The 17,388-nt window shown below is 38.3% G+C and overlaps 1 protein-coding gene across 3 annotated transcripts in view; it reads left to right on the top strand.

The window, feature by feature from the left end:
* STXBP5 (syntaxin binding protein 5) overlaps positions 1 to 17,388 on the top strand; it is a 184,524-nt gene that overhangs the window by 30,471 nt on the left and 136,665 nt on the right. For all 3 annotated transcript variants that reach the window (XM_029049699.2, XM_029049694.2, XM_029049688.2), the window contains exons 3-4: positions 3,864 to 3,945; positions 4,867 to 4,967. In XM_029049699.2, the coding sequence (XP_028905532.1) occupies positions 3,864 to 3,945; positions 4,867 to 4,967 (183 nt within the window). The remainder of the gene's footprint in view (positions 1 to 3,863; positions 3,946 to 4,866; positions 4,968 to 17,388) is intronic.

The following is a 17,388-nucleotide window of genomic DNA, read 5'->3' as shown; positions in this document are numbered from 1 at the left end:
TAGAATAGTGCTTGACACATAGGAAGCGCTTAACAAATACCCTCATTATTATCATTATTAAGTGAACCTAAGAGGCTCAAGTTGTTCTGAGTCGTTCCATGTTTGCCCTGTGAAAATAGATTGGCTAGTTAATTAAACCATCAGACGAACTTTTAGAGCTATTAACTCCCAGGTTTAGAAGTTATCATCAATCACTCTCAACAGTTGTGTCTGCTTGCCACTGAACAAGTCTGGTGTAGTGGCTGATGGGATTTAACATGCAGGTATTTAGTGGTGTGGGTGGGTTCCCTGGGGGCATTGTGCCTTAGATTCAAAGTGCTTTAGATAGAAACGTTTGATTTAAAAGAAACATCAGAGAAAAAAATATATTTGCTTTTCCCAATCTCTCCAAAAGGTACTGTACTATATTAATGCACATGGACCATGGATGTTAAAGGATTTGAAAGTAGAGTTTTAACTCTTGCCTTTCTTGGAAACTTCTTAATTCTGAATGTACCCATTTTAATTAATCAGTGGTATTGATACCCACTAAATGAAGAACTCTCTGTATTAAACACTGAAACCAGTTTCTTAGGGATAATTAGGTACTTTGTTATTCTAAGTACATACATACATGCACACAGGGATATTTCATCAGTAGCAGGTCATCACTGAATTGTATCTGTGTGTATATATATGCATATATACATATATATTACACATTATTGTGTATATATACATAGTATTATGGAATATTTTAACCCAATTGAAGACTATTCAAATATGTAGGCAGTTAGTGAAGAACTTGAACATGCATACAAGTAATTAAAATTAAATTATCTGATTTAGAATAACACTGGGCAGGGAAAGGCAGTTTGGCTTGGAGAGTAAGGCCTCGAGAAGGAACTGGACAATCCAGTCCTGAAGAGAAAGCAGGGTCAGTTCCAATCCACTGTATCTGCATGATTTCAGGTCTGTGTTTTTCAGAGTGGAGGGACAGAATCTAACCTGAATTCACCAAGGGTGGAAAAAGTTGAATAAAGACAAAGATTGGTGAGAAGGAAAACATCTGCTGTGTTTTAAGCTTGAAGACCTGTATATATTTAAGAGGTTCTCTGCTAAAAAGGGATTCCTAATTGGGTTTTTGTCTTTGCAGACCTTTATACATTAACATAACATAGTACAAGATAACTTCTCTCCCAGGTTTTTCTGAATTTGGAGCTTTAGCATTTATCCTGAAATCAGCATCATCCTTGTATTAATTTTTGAAATTGGTTTGTCTTATTCTTAAATACATCCAAAAAGAAGAATCCATAAAATTCTTACAGAATTTATTTCAGAATCTAACTCCTTTTCAAGCATCACTGTTTTACACATGTAGAAATGTATAGAAAATGGTTGTCAGTTAAACAGAACCAAAATTAAAATGTAAAGCTCTTAAATTCCAATCCAGTATATTTCTGAATGCTAATTCCTCATTAATTTAGTTCAGATAACAGTCAAACTTTTAATAGTATGAACTCTTTTGAAAAGTAATTTCTCAAATATTTTGTTATGCATACCTTATGCATTTTTACTACTTTTTGTGCTATTTGCTTACTGAAGGTAGTTTTTGGCCTCAGCCCTTATAGTAAATATTAAGTCACCTGTCTGATTTTCCTAAATACATAATACACCCTGTTTTGTACAATCAGCTCTGCTATAGTATATGTTTTTATTACATGATTTGGTTACAGTGTAATGGAACAATTAAGGAATAGTCTCCTCAACACAAATCTGTTCCAGTAAAACACAGTCCACAAGTTGGAGGAAGTAAATTGGTATAGGAAGAAATTGTGTGAATATGCATAGCATGCAACAACATGTGAAGATGCAAAGCCTCCCACTTTTATTGTGCAATACTGGTATTTGTTTCTTTTTGCAACTGGAAAGTATTTAATCCAAAAATTAGAATCGAATGACAAGGCTGTGCATCATTCTGTTAGTGGTTGTTCATGTGGTGGACATAAAAATCTTGAACTAACAAGTCATGGCTATATCTTCAGATCATCTTCCCCTGACTCATAGTGTGACTTTCACATAACAAGAAGTTCTTAAATATAGCTTCCTGTGCATCCATTCTTGGCTGTTTGATCTAATATACAATTTGAGTAGACCCCACTGGAATAATAAACATATGTCTTAACATAGCTGTGAATTTGCCATAATTTGATCTCACAGCAACTTCTCAAGGCTGACTAGCTTGGTTGGTGTCATGTAGGGAACTTAATGTAATGGCTTAAAGTTTACTGTCTTCAGTAAACATATGGTGGAAGTGAACTTTAAACAGTTGCAGTTAGTTCCTTATACAGTGTCAGAAAAGCACAGTGCAATCTTCAAAGAGCAGACAGTTTGAAAAAGCCTTAGGGGTTTTTTTGTTGTTGTTTTTCAACACACCTTGAATTTTACCAGAAGCTGGGCAACTGCTATACTTGTAAATATTGTTTCAATTATTCTTGAACTGACTTTTCCACAATGCTGTTTTTCATGATGTAGGTATTTTAAAGAATAAAACTGTCATTTTGAACATGGTTACTTCCCCAGTAATGTGGAGATAACATTATTGAAAAATATCAAGGAAAAGCAGGTTATGAAAATTATACCTTGCCATCTATGTGTGCACTGCTGCTTCTTCCAGCATCTCATTTTGTTCTCACTGAACATTGCTGAAACAATGCACCGTATTCCTCTATAACATTTAGTCTGAAACAGTGAAAATATGAGTTCTGGGAAAAATAATAGTGCTCAAAGTGAGAAAGATGCTTCTGTTATTTCCTTTTTTTAACCTTATCAAGATAGCTCCTTTCTAAAGGAAGGTGTTATTAATGATATTGAATGTGAATACCAGAAGCAAAAGCCATGGTCCCTCCCTTCAGGAAGCTTAGCACTGCTAGAGTTTTCCATATTCTTCATCTTAGAATACCTTCCTAAAGGCAACTTCCCCCAATCCCTCCCATAAGTTTAAATTTATTCTTAACATGCTAGAATTATTGAATAAAGACAACAACTTGGTTTTAGCTAGAAGAACCGTGGGCTTTAAGCAAGAGCAGGCCTTGGGATGAATGAAGGTGAAATATGGATTTAGGAAGTTGAGCAAGATGATGAAGAGCAACAGGAGACATGAGGTGCATGTAGCGTGTTCAAGGAGTGAGCAGGAATGTTGGATAGATATCAGTAGTACAGACTTTTGATAATATAAATGAGAAAAGCCTATATATGAACAGTCACAAAGAGTGGATAATTGAGTATGCAAATTGTGCACTACGTAAGCAAATTAAGAAAAATGTTAGAGTTTTGCATTCTCACTACAGAAGTACAGTGCATATGGTATAACTCAAAAATAGGGTAGAACATTAAATTTGCAGTACCACAATTTTCTACTATAAATTTGAAAAACTTCAACCATCTACTGTTTTTTAACTGTTCCAAAATAGTTTTTTCATTTACACTCTCTTGTCTTTCTTTTAACTACCTAAATTATGGAAATGCATAAACACTGTTCATTTGTTTACTAGTTGAATGTTTGCCAAGAAATCTGTTATAGCAAATGATTACTGTAGTCAAACTGAAAATATATTTGAGCCTGGGAAAAATAAGTTAAAGGCATACTAATTTACCCTTATGTAATACAAGTTTTTAATGATTTTTTTGAAAGACTTGTGATTTCTAATAATTTTGACTATTAGAAGCAATCTTACTAATTAGTTTAATTTGTAATACTCTTGGCTCCAAATATCAGAGCTAATTTAACATAACATGCCCACATCAGATAATTAGAATATCTATCCTGTTTTGATGTCATCTGTCATTTTCACAACAGCAGTTCCTTAACAGGATTAATGCAGTTTTGGTCGTCCAGGAGTAGAATGTTATTGCCAACATGACAGTGGTGCTGCAGTAATCCAGCTCCAGTTCCTGATAAATGAGGTTAGTAAATAACTTTAATCTTTCCCAGCTGCTTTACAAAAATCAGGGACACATCTTATTTTCTTTCAGCTTTTCTATATTGCATTAATACTTGAATACCTCTTACTGTAAAAGCTTGGCTAGCTAGCATCTTATTAGCTCAAAAACCATAAAATCAGCATTTGTATGCTGCCTTATAGGCTAATTTGGTCATTTACCTGTTGGGGGAGAAGGAGTTGACCATGCTGAATCTTGTAGACCTATCTATAGTAGGCACCTCCTCTGGGGGCTTGCTAATTAGTAATACTTGGCTAATTAGTAAACTGCTGTAGCTCATCATTAACCTGTGGCTTAACCGACTGGCTCTCTTCTAATCTATATGGTAGAAAACCTTCTTCTGCCCTGGATGTCATTATGCACTGCCCTCTGTTAGGAAGCTCTGACTTTTAGCTTATCTGACTAACATGCTCTGCCCATTCCTCAAATATGGTAGATACAAAGCTTTTTCTTTAAACCCCACTTTTTTCTTGATCAAGGATAAAAAATAGTAGGTAGAATACATAAGCATAATTCATTCATAGAGGAAAACAGCATAAATGTAATATTTTAAAATGTATGCTTTCTTTAAACCTAAGAAAATGAAAAATATGGCAAATACTCTAAGAAGTGTGTCATACTTTAAATTCAAGAAAGGAGCACTATCTGATGCAAAAGTTAAAGATTTAGATTTTGAATGGAATCAGGGTCAGAATGCCTTGTACCCCTGGCTGAACTGGTTTCTAGCTATCAATTCATGAGGGGTAATTTCCAGAGAAAGAAGTTCTAAGAACTGAGGAGTTCTGTGTAACATAACTAGGAGCATTCATGGCTAAATATGGGAAGTTGGTGCTCATATTTTACTTGTGTGGAAAAATAGCTGGTTTGTCTATTTTTCTTTTGAAGGGAGCTCTTGTGAGTGCCTTGGCTGATGACACCTTACACCTATGGAATTTGCGTCAGAAGAGACCTGCCATTCTCCATTCTCTCAAGTTTACCAGAGAAAGGTAAAGTTTGCTTTGTTTTAGGTGATTGTTCATGAAACTGTATTGGTATAAAGTCAGAAAATAAATTTTGTGGAAGACCAGTATTTGGCCAACTATTGTATGTGAATAAAGAGAAGGAAGATAATATACATATTTTCACCCTGTGCTATTGACAAAATCACTGAGAACCTGTTCATGAATGTGTGAAGTTGGCTAGACTTCTCAAAGCAAATTGTAATTTTGGTTAAATGGCACTAGTTGATTTTTGTAAATGTTTAGCATTCCTTGCTATATTACTGTTTAAATCAGTTCTTTCTCCTTCTGCTTATCTACCCGCTTTTCCCATCACACCCCAGCTCACACTGTTTTTTTTAAGCTAACTTATTCTTTTATGACAGACTTCAGCTTTTCCCATATTCAAAGCACTTCTGAAATCACACCTCCCCAGGATTCCTTCCCCAATTAAATTTCTAATTTTCCCAGTTTATACTCAACTACCACAGCCCATCCATGACACCTAAACACTTGAATACTCACAACACCCCAGAATACTTATGAACATATAGTATATTCTCTACTCCTTCCTCCTATCTGTAAGTTATTTTAGTGTCTGTCTCCCCTGCTTGATTATAGATCTGTTGAACTCTCCCAGGTATGTAGTATAGTGCTTTGCACAAAACATCCACACAATAAATTCTACAGATTTATCTTTGGTAACTGGCCAAAGTAAAGTGGTGTGATATTTAAATACTATGTTCCAAGCATTGTACTAAGTGCTGGGGTGGATACAAGGTACCAGGTCTAACGCAGGCTTCTATTTTAGTGTGACTAATGGCTTTAGGCTGAAATTCACTGTTTTTTTTAAACATGTAGATAGAAGTCCACAGCTGTCCCTTCACTCTTCTGGCATTCAGTAAATGATTGCATACTAGAATATTTTGGTACCATTTCCACATTAGTCCTATGATTGCCACTCTTATTTTGAAAATATTAACAGTGTACTGTGTGAGTTATCTAATCACTTAACCTTTCATGGAAGGAAACAGTAGAGTGTGTTAAAAAGCTTGGGCTTGGGAATAAAGAACATTGGGTTCTACATCCCTGCTCTCAGACATTTAAGAGAATTGGCAAACCATTTAGACACAGGATTTCGGTTTCCTAGTCAAAGTTAGCACATATGCCACTATCAACAGGAATCATTTACAAAGAAGAGGATGACATTTAAGCTTATAAAATGTAAAAGGGGTTTGAAAATGTGTTGTATTATTCATTCAGTTGCATTGAGTGCTTACTGTGTGAAGAGCACTGTACTAAGTGCTTGGGAGAGAACAGTACAACAATGAACAGACACATTCCCTGCTCATAACGAGCTTAGTGTAGAGGAGGGGAGACATTCATTGATTCAGTATATTTACTGAGCACTTACTGTGTGCAGTGCACTGTACTAAGCCCTTGGAATGTACAATTCGGCAACAGGTAGAAACACAATCCCTGCCCAACAATGGGCTCACAGTGTAAATGGGGAAGACAGACAAAACAAATAGTCATCGGCACCATCAAGATAATAGAATCATAGATATATACACATCATTAATAAAATAGAGTAATAAATAATATATACAAATATACACAAATGCTGTGGGGAGGGGAAGGGGGAAGAGCAGAGGGAGAGAAGGGAAAAGGGGAGGGGAGGAGGGACAGAGGGAAAGGGAGGGCTCAGGCTGCGAAGGCTTCCTGGAGGTGAGCTGTCAGTAGGACTTTGAAGAGGAAAAGAGAGTTTGGCAGATGTGAGGAGGGAAGGCATTCCAGGTCAATGGTAGGATGTGGGCCAGGGGTCGTTGGCGGGACAGGCAAGAACGAGGCATTGTGAGGAGGTTAGCGGCATAGGAGTGGAGTGTACGGGTGGGCTGTAGAAGGAGAGAAGGGAGGTGAGATAGGAGGGGGCCAGGAGACAGCTTTGAAGCCAAGAGAGGAGTTTTGCTTGATGCGAAGGTTGATAGGCAACCATTGGAGGTTTTTGAAGAGGGGAATGACATGCCCAGAGCGTTTCTATAGAAAGATAATCCGGGCAGTGGAATGAAGTATAGACTGAAGCGGGGAGAAGGGGAGAGACAGGAGGATGGGAGGTTAGGGAGGAGGCTGATGCAATAATCCAGTTGGGATATTATGAGAGTATTGATGAGAGACATCAATACAAATAGACTACAGATATGTACAGAAGTGTTAATCGGTCAACAGTACTTAACCCGATATATTTGTATAAAGGGCTAAATAAAAGGCCCACATCCTTGACCCATCAATCCTGGTGCATAAGCTTTAAGCCTTGATATGCTGAATTATGATAATATATTGTTCTCTCCCAAGCACTTAGTACAGTGCCCTGTACACATTGTGCTCATTAAATACATTTGAACGGTGACAGAAACAAATGTTGGTTCCTTTGGCTAGCTGGCAAATGAGGTAGGCAATTTTATCATCTAACAGTGCTGTCAATCAATCAATTGCATTTAATTAGTTGCAGAGCACTATACTAAGCACTTAGAGTTGGTAGGCATATTCCCTGCCCTTCAACAAGTTTACAATCTAGAGGGACCTTATGAAATGTTTTCATTCAGTTTCAGTTCTTTCCAAGTTACAAGCACCAAGCTCATCTTTGCGTGATGCTGAGGCATTAGGAACGAGAAATTGTTGTCCCTGTCCTCGAAGATAACAATCCAAACCAGGCACTATTAATATAATCTCATCAGTAAATGCAAATCTTTGCCTGGAAACAGAATAGTTCTTACTTTTAGTTAGTGTTAAAAGTAACTTAGTTAAAAGTAACTTTTAGTTAATTTTAGTCCCATGATTTTATTAGTACTTACCCTGAAATACCTTCTGTAATGTTTCCTTATGTGGCTCTTCATAGATATCTGTAAAAAATAAGTTTAGCTAGAACTTGTCCAGATTATGATTCCTGCCACTTAAATTTGAACCCAAACCAATTCCAAGCCTTCTGAGTTGGAAAGAAAGGCTCTTGCAATTAGAATTTTTTTGGCACCTTGATTTCCAGTAGAAAGAAATTAAATTTGATTCCTTTATAATGTGTGGTTTCATTGTATGATTTGGATAGAATTAGGGAATATCCTTCGCACAGTGCACATCTGTTGTTCTCACCTAGACTGTGAGCCCCCTGTGTGGCAAGGACTGAGGCCAACCTGATTAATTTGTATTTACCCCATTGCTTAGAATAGCACTTACCACATAATAATGATAATACTAATAATATTATTATTGTAGTATTTATCACTTACTATGTGCCAAGCAGTATATTAAGCACCAGGGTAGATACAATATAATCAGGTCCCACATGGGGGGCTCAGCCTAAGTCGGAGGGATAACTGGTATTGAATCCCCATTTTGCAGATGAGGGAATTTAGGCACAGAGAAATTAAGTGCTTGTCCAAGGTCACACAGCACAAAGTAGTGGAGCTGGGATTAGGACTGGGATTAGGACCCGGGTTCTCAGACTCCTAGGTCCGTGCTCTTTCTACTAGGCCATGGTGCTTAACATATACTATAATAATAGAAATAATAATTAAAAAAGCATTAGCTGTAGAAACAAACCTGCACATCCTTGCCATCAGTCAAGGCATGAAAATTATAAGGAAAATTTTTGTGAACGCCAGGTCCTTTAGGAGCACAATCCCTGCACAACTGACTGAATTCATTTATTCATTCGTTCATTCGTATTTAGTGAGCGCTTACTATGTGCAGAGTACTGTACTAAGTGCTTGGAATGTACAGTTCGGCAGCAGAGACAATCCCTGCCCAACAATGGGACTGTACTTCAAATGCCAAGTACATTCCACTCAGACTAGGCAGGTGATCACCATAGAAACATCCATTGAGTTTTTGCTAATGCAATTAGTCTTTTTGCATAGATTTTTTTTTAGCTTCCACTTGCTCGTATATTCTCCAGACTTTCATTTGGTTTCTAATTTAATAAATTTATTTTACTTTGAAGCAGAGAGAGATTTGGATTAATACATGGCCGCAAAATAGTTTGCCCCATTTTTTTTAATGACAAAGCCCTTCTGCACTAATTGGAGGACAAAACCCTATACTATTTCACCAATTCATTAATTCATTCAGTCGTATTTATTGAGCACTTACTATGTGCACAGGACTGTACTGAGCACTTGGAAAGTACAATACAGCAATAAAGAAAGATGGTCTTGCCCACAGTGGGCTCACAGTCTAGAGGGGGGGTAGACAGACATCAATACTAGTAAAATTCAGAGGAGGGGTTCATTTTAATTATGATTGCCTTTATATTCTGCATAGAGCATTTTTCTTTTTCAAATTTTCACTTCACAAAAATTAACTTTGAACATCTTTTCCAGGGAAATATAAGTGTTTTGGTCAAATGAATTGATTGTGGCTTTTTATGTTCTCTGGGTCTAAATGTCATCTACCTTTTTAATGAACATATTTTGATAATCAAAGCTTCATATACTTAGCTTTGAATACTGGGCATCAAGATTCTGAATAGTAGTTGCGACTCAAAATCATAAGATTAAATTTCATTGGGTATTCTGGGATATAAATTGTTTTGACTTAGTCATTTCTCATATTTTTTATTCTTGACAATGAATGTCAAACCTCAGGTGACTCATGATAGCATACAAGTTGCATAATATATAACAACATTTAGTATAATCTATAATCTAGAAAGAATATTGGTAAATCTCCATTGTTAGTCCTTTTTAGAACAGTCATGGTACTGCTAGCATTTGTAGTAGAAATGCATATAATAATAATGGTGGTGTTTCTAAGCGCTTACTTTGTGACACACTGGGAAATACATGGTAGTCAGTTTTGACACAGCCCTTGTCCCTCATCAAGATCATAGTTTAAGTAGGAGGAAAAGCAAATATTGAATCCCCATTTTGCAGATGAGGAATTTGGCACAGAGAAGTTTGTGACTTTTTCTAGGTCATGTAGCTGAGCCTAGATTAGAATACAGGTCCTCTGACTTTCCAGCCCGAAGATGATAAACTGGGAAACAATGCGGGAAGGGGAAGGAGGCACAGTAAATAAGTTTCTGAGAGTGATGTGCCAAAGGTTTCAAAAAAAGATAAATCAGAAAACATAGTGTATTATAGACCCAAGAGGTTAGAACCTATGAAGAGTTTAAATAATATAATAATTAGGGTATTAAGCGCTTAATACGTACCAGGCACTGTTCTAATCACTGGGGTGGGTACGAGCAAATCGGGTTGGACACAGTACCTGTCCCATGTGGGGCTCACAGTCTCAATTCCCATTACTAATGAAGTAACTGAGGCACAGAGAAGTGAAGTGACTTGCCCAAGGTCACACAGCAGACAAGTGGTGGAGCTGGTATTAGAGCCAATGACCTTCTGACTCCCAGGCTCACTCTATCCACTATGCCATGCTGCTTCTGTTGACCCTGCTCACTGGGTCTGTTCCATTGTTTCCAGGTCTATATTATAGCACTTCACAGTTTTACATAGCATGGCTGTTTCGAAGTAATCAGGTGAGGACAGGAATAAGTAACAGAATAGGGGTCTAGTCCAAATAGTTTGTTGAGAACTTATTGTAGCCTAATATTTGCTGACCGATTTCCCATAACTAGAGAAAGCCTAGCTGCTTCTAACTGGCCACTAGTGAAAGGGAAGCCTGATGAACTTAGTCCATACCAGGGAGACATGGAAGCAAAGAGACAGAAAGAGAAGGTTGGGGAGAATTAAGTACAGGCAATTGTGATTTGGAGGATGAGAGAGAAAGGTTTGCTGGAATTTTGCTAAAAGCAGGTGGTGCTGGAGACGCTATTTGGAGGAAGTGGTACAAGGAGAGATTCATAGAAAAGTGTACAAGTGATGCATACCTTGTTGCATCCTTGGGTGCCTCACTATACTTTCAAGAAATCCCATTTAATTTTACATTCAGGGCAACTAAGAATCACCTTTCTGCTAATTAATGGAAAAAAGCCTTGGTATGATCTTCAGCAATCATATCAATCAGTCTAGTGCATTTTACTTTAGGCTGTCTAAACTTGTAATTGTATTTTTATGAGTTTGGATTACGTTTATTGCTGATCTTTAAAAAGACGAAGAAAATATTAGCCTTTTGATTGAAGTATGAAGTTAAATAAGCCATTAGCAAAAATCACTGTTTTAGTATAAGTAATTGGGTCACATTTCATTAGGGGAGGGATAGGATAGAAATAATAAACTGGTATATAGTTACCCCAAATTAAATTCAGTTGACTGTCACTTAAATCCACTATTTTCTCCCTGCAAAAATAACAATAGAATGCATTTCTTTCCCTAGCATATGGCATGACTTGAATTCTTAAGCACTCAGTTTTATATCTGGCAAAACATATAATGAACAAAATAGACCTAAATTGCTCTGTAGAGCTTTCTTCATGATGCAAGTGTTGGCCATATTTCAATCTTATTAGACTATGAATTATTTTAAATTGTGCTAATAGGGTGTCAAGCATATTGTTCTCAAGTTTTTCCACTATGGTAACATCATGCAGAGAACATTCCCTTTTTGCAATGGAAATGGCAAAGTAATCTCCAAAAAGGGAGAGGCAGTGTTTTCTTTATTTTTGGTGTAGTACTTAAGACATTGTGAATATGTAGTCAACCTTAACTGGAATTGCTAATAAACGAAAGCATCAGAAGTAGTTACTTCAAGTGTTTGATTTTACTGATAGCTATCAGGCATATTTATATTGAAATAATATTTTTAGGTATGACTCTGCTGACTTCAAATCTTTTGCAATGCATTAAATCAACCATTTTCACTAAAAAAGCTTTAAATTCTAACATCCCTTTGAATAGTTGACCTAAGGTCTTACTTTACTGCAAGAAAATCCACTGAAATTTTCTCCATATCTACATTTTGGTTTCTGAAAAAAGGATAGAAATGTATTTGCATGTGATTATATGCCCCCCCAAAATCTTTCCTCAGGTAAACCGTGGAGTTTTTCAGTTAGATTTTAGTATTAATCAATAAATGGAATTTATTTAGCTCTTGATGATGATGATCATATTTAAGTGCTTACTATGTGCTAAGCACAGTTCTAAGCATTAGGGTGGATACAAGGTAATCAGGTTGTCCCACATGGGGCTCATAGTCTTAATCCCCATTTTAGAGATGAGAAAACTGAGGCACAGAGAAGTTGTGACTTGCCCAAAGTCACACAGCTGACAAGTGGTGGAGCTAGATTTAGAACCCATGACCTTCAACTCCCAAGCCCATGCTGTATCCACTAAGCCACACTGCTTCTATATGCTTCTCTTACTATGTGCAGTCAGCAGCATAAGACAAGACAAAATGTGCAGAGTATTGTACTGAGTATTTGGATGAGTATAATACAACAGAATTAATGGAAATGTTCCCTGCCCATAAGACTTTCAAAAGTCTTAGAATTCTAGAAAGTTTTTGTCATCATATCCAATCTGGTGAATGTTTTCCTTTCAGCCATCAATTGCCACTGCTTATATGTAACTTCTTCAGGCTTTCTTCCTATGGATTTCTAGTATTCCCACAAGATATGCCCAACTGAAAATATCATGGGCTTCCCATGTACAATCAATATATCTCTTCCTCTAGTCCTGGTCCAACCCTCCCTTCTGCCGTCACATATGCACTTAGGTCTCTTCTCCTTAAACACTTTGATATTTACCCTTTCCCCAGTCTGATGGTACTTATGTACCTAGCCATCTGTAATTTATTTTAATATCTCGCTTTCTGCTCTAGTCTGTAAGCTCCTTTTAGGCAGAGATTTTCTATAATGCTCTGAACATAGTAATTGCTCAATAGTAATAGTAATGTTGGTATTTGTTAAGTGCTTACTACGTGCAGAGCACTGTTCTAAGCGCTGGGGGTAGATACAGGGGAATGAGGTTGTCCCACGTGACGCTGCCAGTCTTCATCCCCATTTTACAGATGAGGGAGCTGAGGCACAGAGAAGTTAAGTGACTTGCCCAGTCACCCAGCTGACAAGGGGCAGAGTCGGAATTCGAACCCATGATCTCTGACTCCCAAGCCCGTGCTCTTTCCACTGAGCCAAAATACAATAGTATGTGCGGAGCATTTTACTAAGGACTTGGACGAGTACAATACCACAGAGTTGGTAGACACAGTCTTTGCCCACAAGAAACTTAAAGCATAGAGGGGGAGAAGACATTAAATATACTGCAGGCATTTACATAAATCCAGAGTGGGGTGAATATCAAGTTCTTAAAGGGTATGGAAGATAGAGGGAGTAGAGGAAGGAGAACTTAATTGGCAAAGGCCTCTTGGAGGCAATATGCTTTTAATAAGACTTCGAAGGTGGGGGATTGGTGGTCTAAAGGTATGGAAGGGGAGTTATAGGTCAGAGGGAGGATTTGAGCAAATTGTTAACGGTGAGGTAGATGAGATCGAGGTACAGTGAGTAGTGTGTGAAGCTCTGCTGTAACCACTGGGGTAGGTACAAGTTAATCAGGTTGAGTACAGTCCCTGTCCCACATGAGGCTCACATTCCAAGTAGGAGGGAAAACAGGTAGTGAATCTCCATTTCAAAGATGAGGAAATTGAGGCACAGAGAAGCGAAGTGACTTGCCTACGGTCACATAGCAGCAAGTCCCAGACTGAGCTTCCCCTTTTCCCTCTACTCCCCCTGCTCCTCCTCTACCCCCACTTCACCTCCCCTCAGCTAAGCCCTCTTTTCCCCCCCTTTCCCTCTGCTCCTCCCCCTCTCCCTTCACCTCCCCTCAGCTAAGCCCTCTTTTCCCCCCCCTTTCCCTCTGCTCCTCCCCCTCTCCTTTCCCCTCCCCTCAGCACTGTGCTCCTTAGTTCAATTGTATATATTTTCATTACGCTATTTATTTTGTTAATGAGTTGTACATCACCTTGATTTTATTTATTGCTATTGTTTTAATGAGATGTTCATCCTCTTGATTCTATTTATTGTTATTGTTTTTGTCTGTCTCCCCTGATTAGACTGTAAGCCCGTCAAAGGGCAGGACTGTGTCTATCTGTTGCCGATTTGTACATTCCAAGCGCTTAGTACAGTGCTGTGCACATAGTAAGCACTTAATAAATACTATTGAATGAATGAATGAAAGTGGTAAGACCGGAATTAGAACCCAGGTCTACGACCACCCCAAGCCCACACTTTTTCCACTAGGATGCGCTTTTCCTTTATACACGCTCTTTTGTACTCCCCCCAGGTGCTTAGTATAGTGCTGTGCATACAGTAAACCCTCAGTAAGTACCAGTAATTGATTAGAAAAGCAACCCCTGCTGAATCGATATTATACACCTGTGTGCTCTTTTTTCTCTAAGTGGACAAGTATTTTAAGTGAAGTGGAAGCTAATCCCTCTAGCATCCTCCATCATACCAATCCCCATTTAATCCTTCAATTCCAAGAAGATGCTTTATCCCCAGGATAAAGAGATTACTGGACAAGGTTTGAGAAGGTCTGGAGGGAAGCTTTGGGTAGCTCCAAAGATAGCTGGAAAGAGTGAGGAAAAGTAGGAACAAGGATTGACAGAGAGAGAGAAGAAAATGAATGTGAAATCCTGAAGACTAGATGTGGGTGGAGATAGAAAATATAGTCATCTTTCTCTTCTCTCAAAACCTTTTTTTTGGTTCCTGTTGCCAGTCCCTAGACCTATTTTTAAAATCAGCTTGATCAATATACCTTTGGCCTATGTAAATTGTCCTAAGCCCAGACACTAAAAAAAGTCAGCATGTCTGAAGCTAAACATGCAGTAGTTATAGGCCTGAGCAAATGAATGTGCTTCTGAAAAGTCCATCTTCTCTATAGGGTCCATTGTAATCACTTGTCAGATCATGACTTATTTATAGTTAGTTTAACTCTGAAATATATAGCTAGTTATTGAGTCTTTATCAACCTTTATCATCAGTCCTGTTAACCTTTGACCAAGTCACAAATCTTTTGTAAGACTGCCTGTTTCTTTGTTAATTATATGTAAAATTTGAATTATTGCACAAAACTGGGCCCCTACCACTACTGAAACAGAATTTCAGATAAATTTGGTTTCGGTAGAACAGGAATGAAATAGAAGAATGCTAGGTGATAACTTCTCAGGCTTTCTGCTTAGTTGTATGTCTTCCCGAGTAATTGCTGACCCACAAGCTTGGGGAAATGAATTACATTGGTGCGTTTTAAGAAAAGGATTCCTCAAGAGCATAAAAAATAGCGTGTCCTTAATAATATTTGGGTAGATTTATTCTTTTTAGTTGAAATTCATTGGGAATTTATGCAGATTTTTTTTTTCCTCCCCACATGGACCAGGGACTAGGGGAAAAAAATTTCATTTTCCTTATTGAAAAGGATTTTTTGGCCTTGTACACATTTACTACTTTAAACTCAGTGGTGTCAGAAATTATGCCTTTTAACAAATTTTATGTAGGTTGAGAAATAGAAAGGTATTCCGGGAAGCATTTTGTGTGTTCAGGATTAGTGCCTTATTTTCCTGAGAACTACATTTTTTTGAGAGTTCTCTAGGGCTTTCTGAGAGGAAGTAGGGTGCTAGCCAATACAGGACTTTGAAAATGTCCAACCTGTCAGTGATACAAAGCTCCTTGAAAATAGTCTTTGGATTTTATAGCTTCACTTACATATGAAAACTTTGCCTAAGCCCATCATCCTAAATCCAGTGGAATTTGATATTTACTACTTGGAATTTTTTATTTTCAATAAAGCTGGCCTTATCTTTTGACTCTGTGATTGAAAATTATGGACTTGTAGTTGAGTCTCATTACAGTGAAGTAATTTAATAGTCCCTGCTGATGGATGTTGTTTATTGGTGGTTTTTGGGTGGTTTTTTGTGTAATCAATTTGTCTTCCTTAATAAGCAACTCTAAAATTCCCTTTGTTTAAGCTTACTTCTTTTTTGTAATTGATCCCAGTACCCTGTGCCTAGTTTATTCCATGGTATTGTGTTAAATTCTTAGTGAAGAGCACTAATTTACAGAATAGGCAATAATTCTCTAAGTAAGCTCCTTGGGACCAAAAAGAATGTTCTCTCTCTGTCTCTCTGTCTCTCTCTCACACACACACACCTTGATTGAGTGCTTTTAAGCTGATGGTAAAAAGTTTCTATTTGTTATGGAGGTAGATGGGCAACCACTGGAGATTCTTGAGGAGTGGGTAAACATGGACTGAGTGTTCTTGTACAAAAATGATCCAGGCAGCAGAATGAAGTACAGACTAAGGTGGGGAGAGACAGAAGTCATGGAGATCAGCCAGGAAGCTGATTCAGCAATCCAGTCTAGATGGAATAAGTGCTTGGATCAGCGTGGTAGCCGTTTGAATAGAGAGCAAAAGCCAGATTTTAGTGATGTTGTTAAGGTTGAACCAACAGGATTTAGTGATAGATTGAATACGTGGGATGAAAAAGAAAGGAGTCAAGGATAACATCAAGGTTATAGACTTGTGAGACCAGAAGGATGATAATGCTTTCTTCAGTGATGGGAGTGTCATGGGGAGGACAGGGTTTGGATGGGAAGATATGGAGTTCTGCTTTTGACATGTTAACTTCGAGGTGTTGGCGTGATGTCTAAGCAGAGATCTCCTGAAGTCAGGAAGAAATATAAGACTGCAGAGAAGAAAGCAAGAACAGCTCTGGAGCTGTAGATTTGGGAATCATCTGCATCAAGATGGTAGTTGAAGCTGTGGGAGTTAATGAGTTCTCCCAAGGAGTGGGTATAGCTGGAGAAGAGAAGGGGACCCAGAATTGAACCTTGAAGGGCACCCACTGTAGGAAGCAGAGGAGGAACCTGTGAAAGAGACTGAGAATGAGCAGCCAGAAAGTGAGAAGAGAAACAGGAGAGGATAGTGTCAGTGAAGCCAAGGTTGGATAATGTTTCCAGGAGAAGGAGGTAATCTACAGTGTCGAAGGGAGCTGAGAGGTTGAGGAAGATTAGGATAGAGAAGAAGCCGCTGTATTTGGCAAGAAGGAGATTTGAGAGAGCAGTTTCTGTGGAGTGAATGGAAAGAAGTTAGATTGGTGGAGGTCAAGGACAGAACTTGAGGCAGAGGGTAAAGGCAGCTCACTCAAGGAGTTTGGAAAGGAATGGTAGGAGGGAGATGGGTGATAACTGGATGGAGCCGTGGGGTCAAGGTTGGGTGTTTTTAGGATAGGGGAGACATGAGCATGTTTAAAAGCAATGGGAAAGAAACCATTGGAGAGCAAACGGTTGAAGGTAACAGGTCAGGGAAGGAAGAAGGAAGGGGGCAAGTGTTTTGATAAGGTGCCAGGGAATGGGTCAGATGCTCAGGTGGAGGGAGGGGATCTCCCTCTGAGATACTGCTGGCAAGGGTAGGATATTTGAAGAAGGGACAGAAAAAGGGAGGGACTGGAGAGGAGCAAGGGAGGAAGAAGCAGTAAAGGAAGAAATCCA

This window comes from Ornithorhynchus anatinus, chromosome 2, assembly GCF_004115215.2.
Source record: "Ornithorhynchus anatinus isolate Pmale09 chromosome 2, mOrnAna1.pri.v4, whole genome shotgun sequence".
Lineage (NCBI taxonomy): Eukaryota > Metazoa > Chordata > Mammalia > Monotremata > Ornithorhynchidae > Ornithorhynchus > Ornithorhynchus anatinus.
This window is presented reverse-complemented; position numbering and strand designations above follow the sequence as displayed.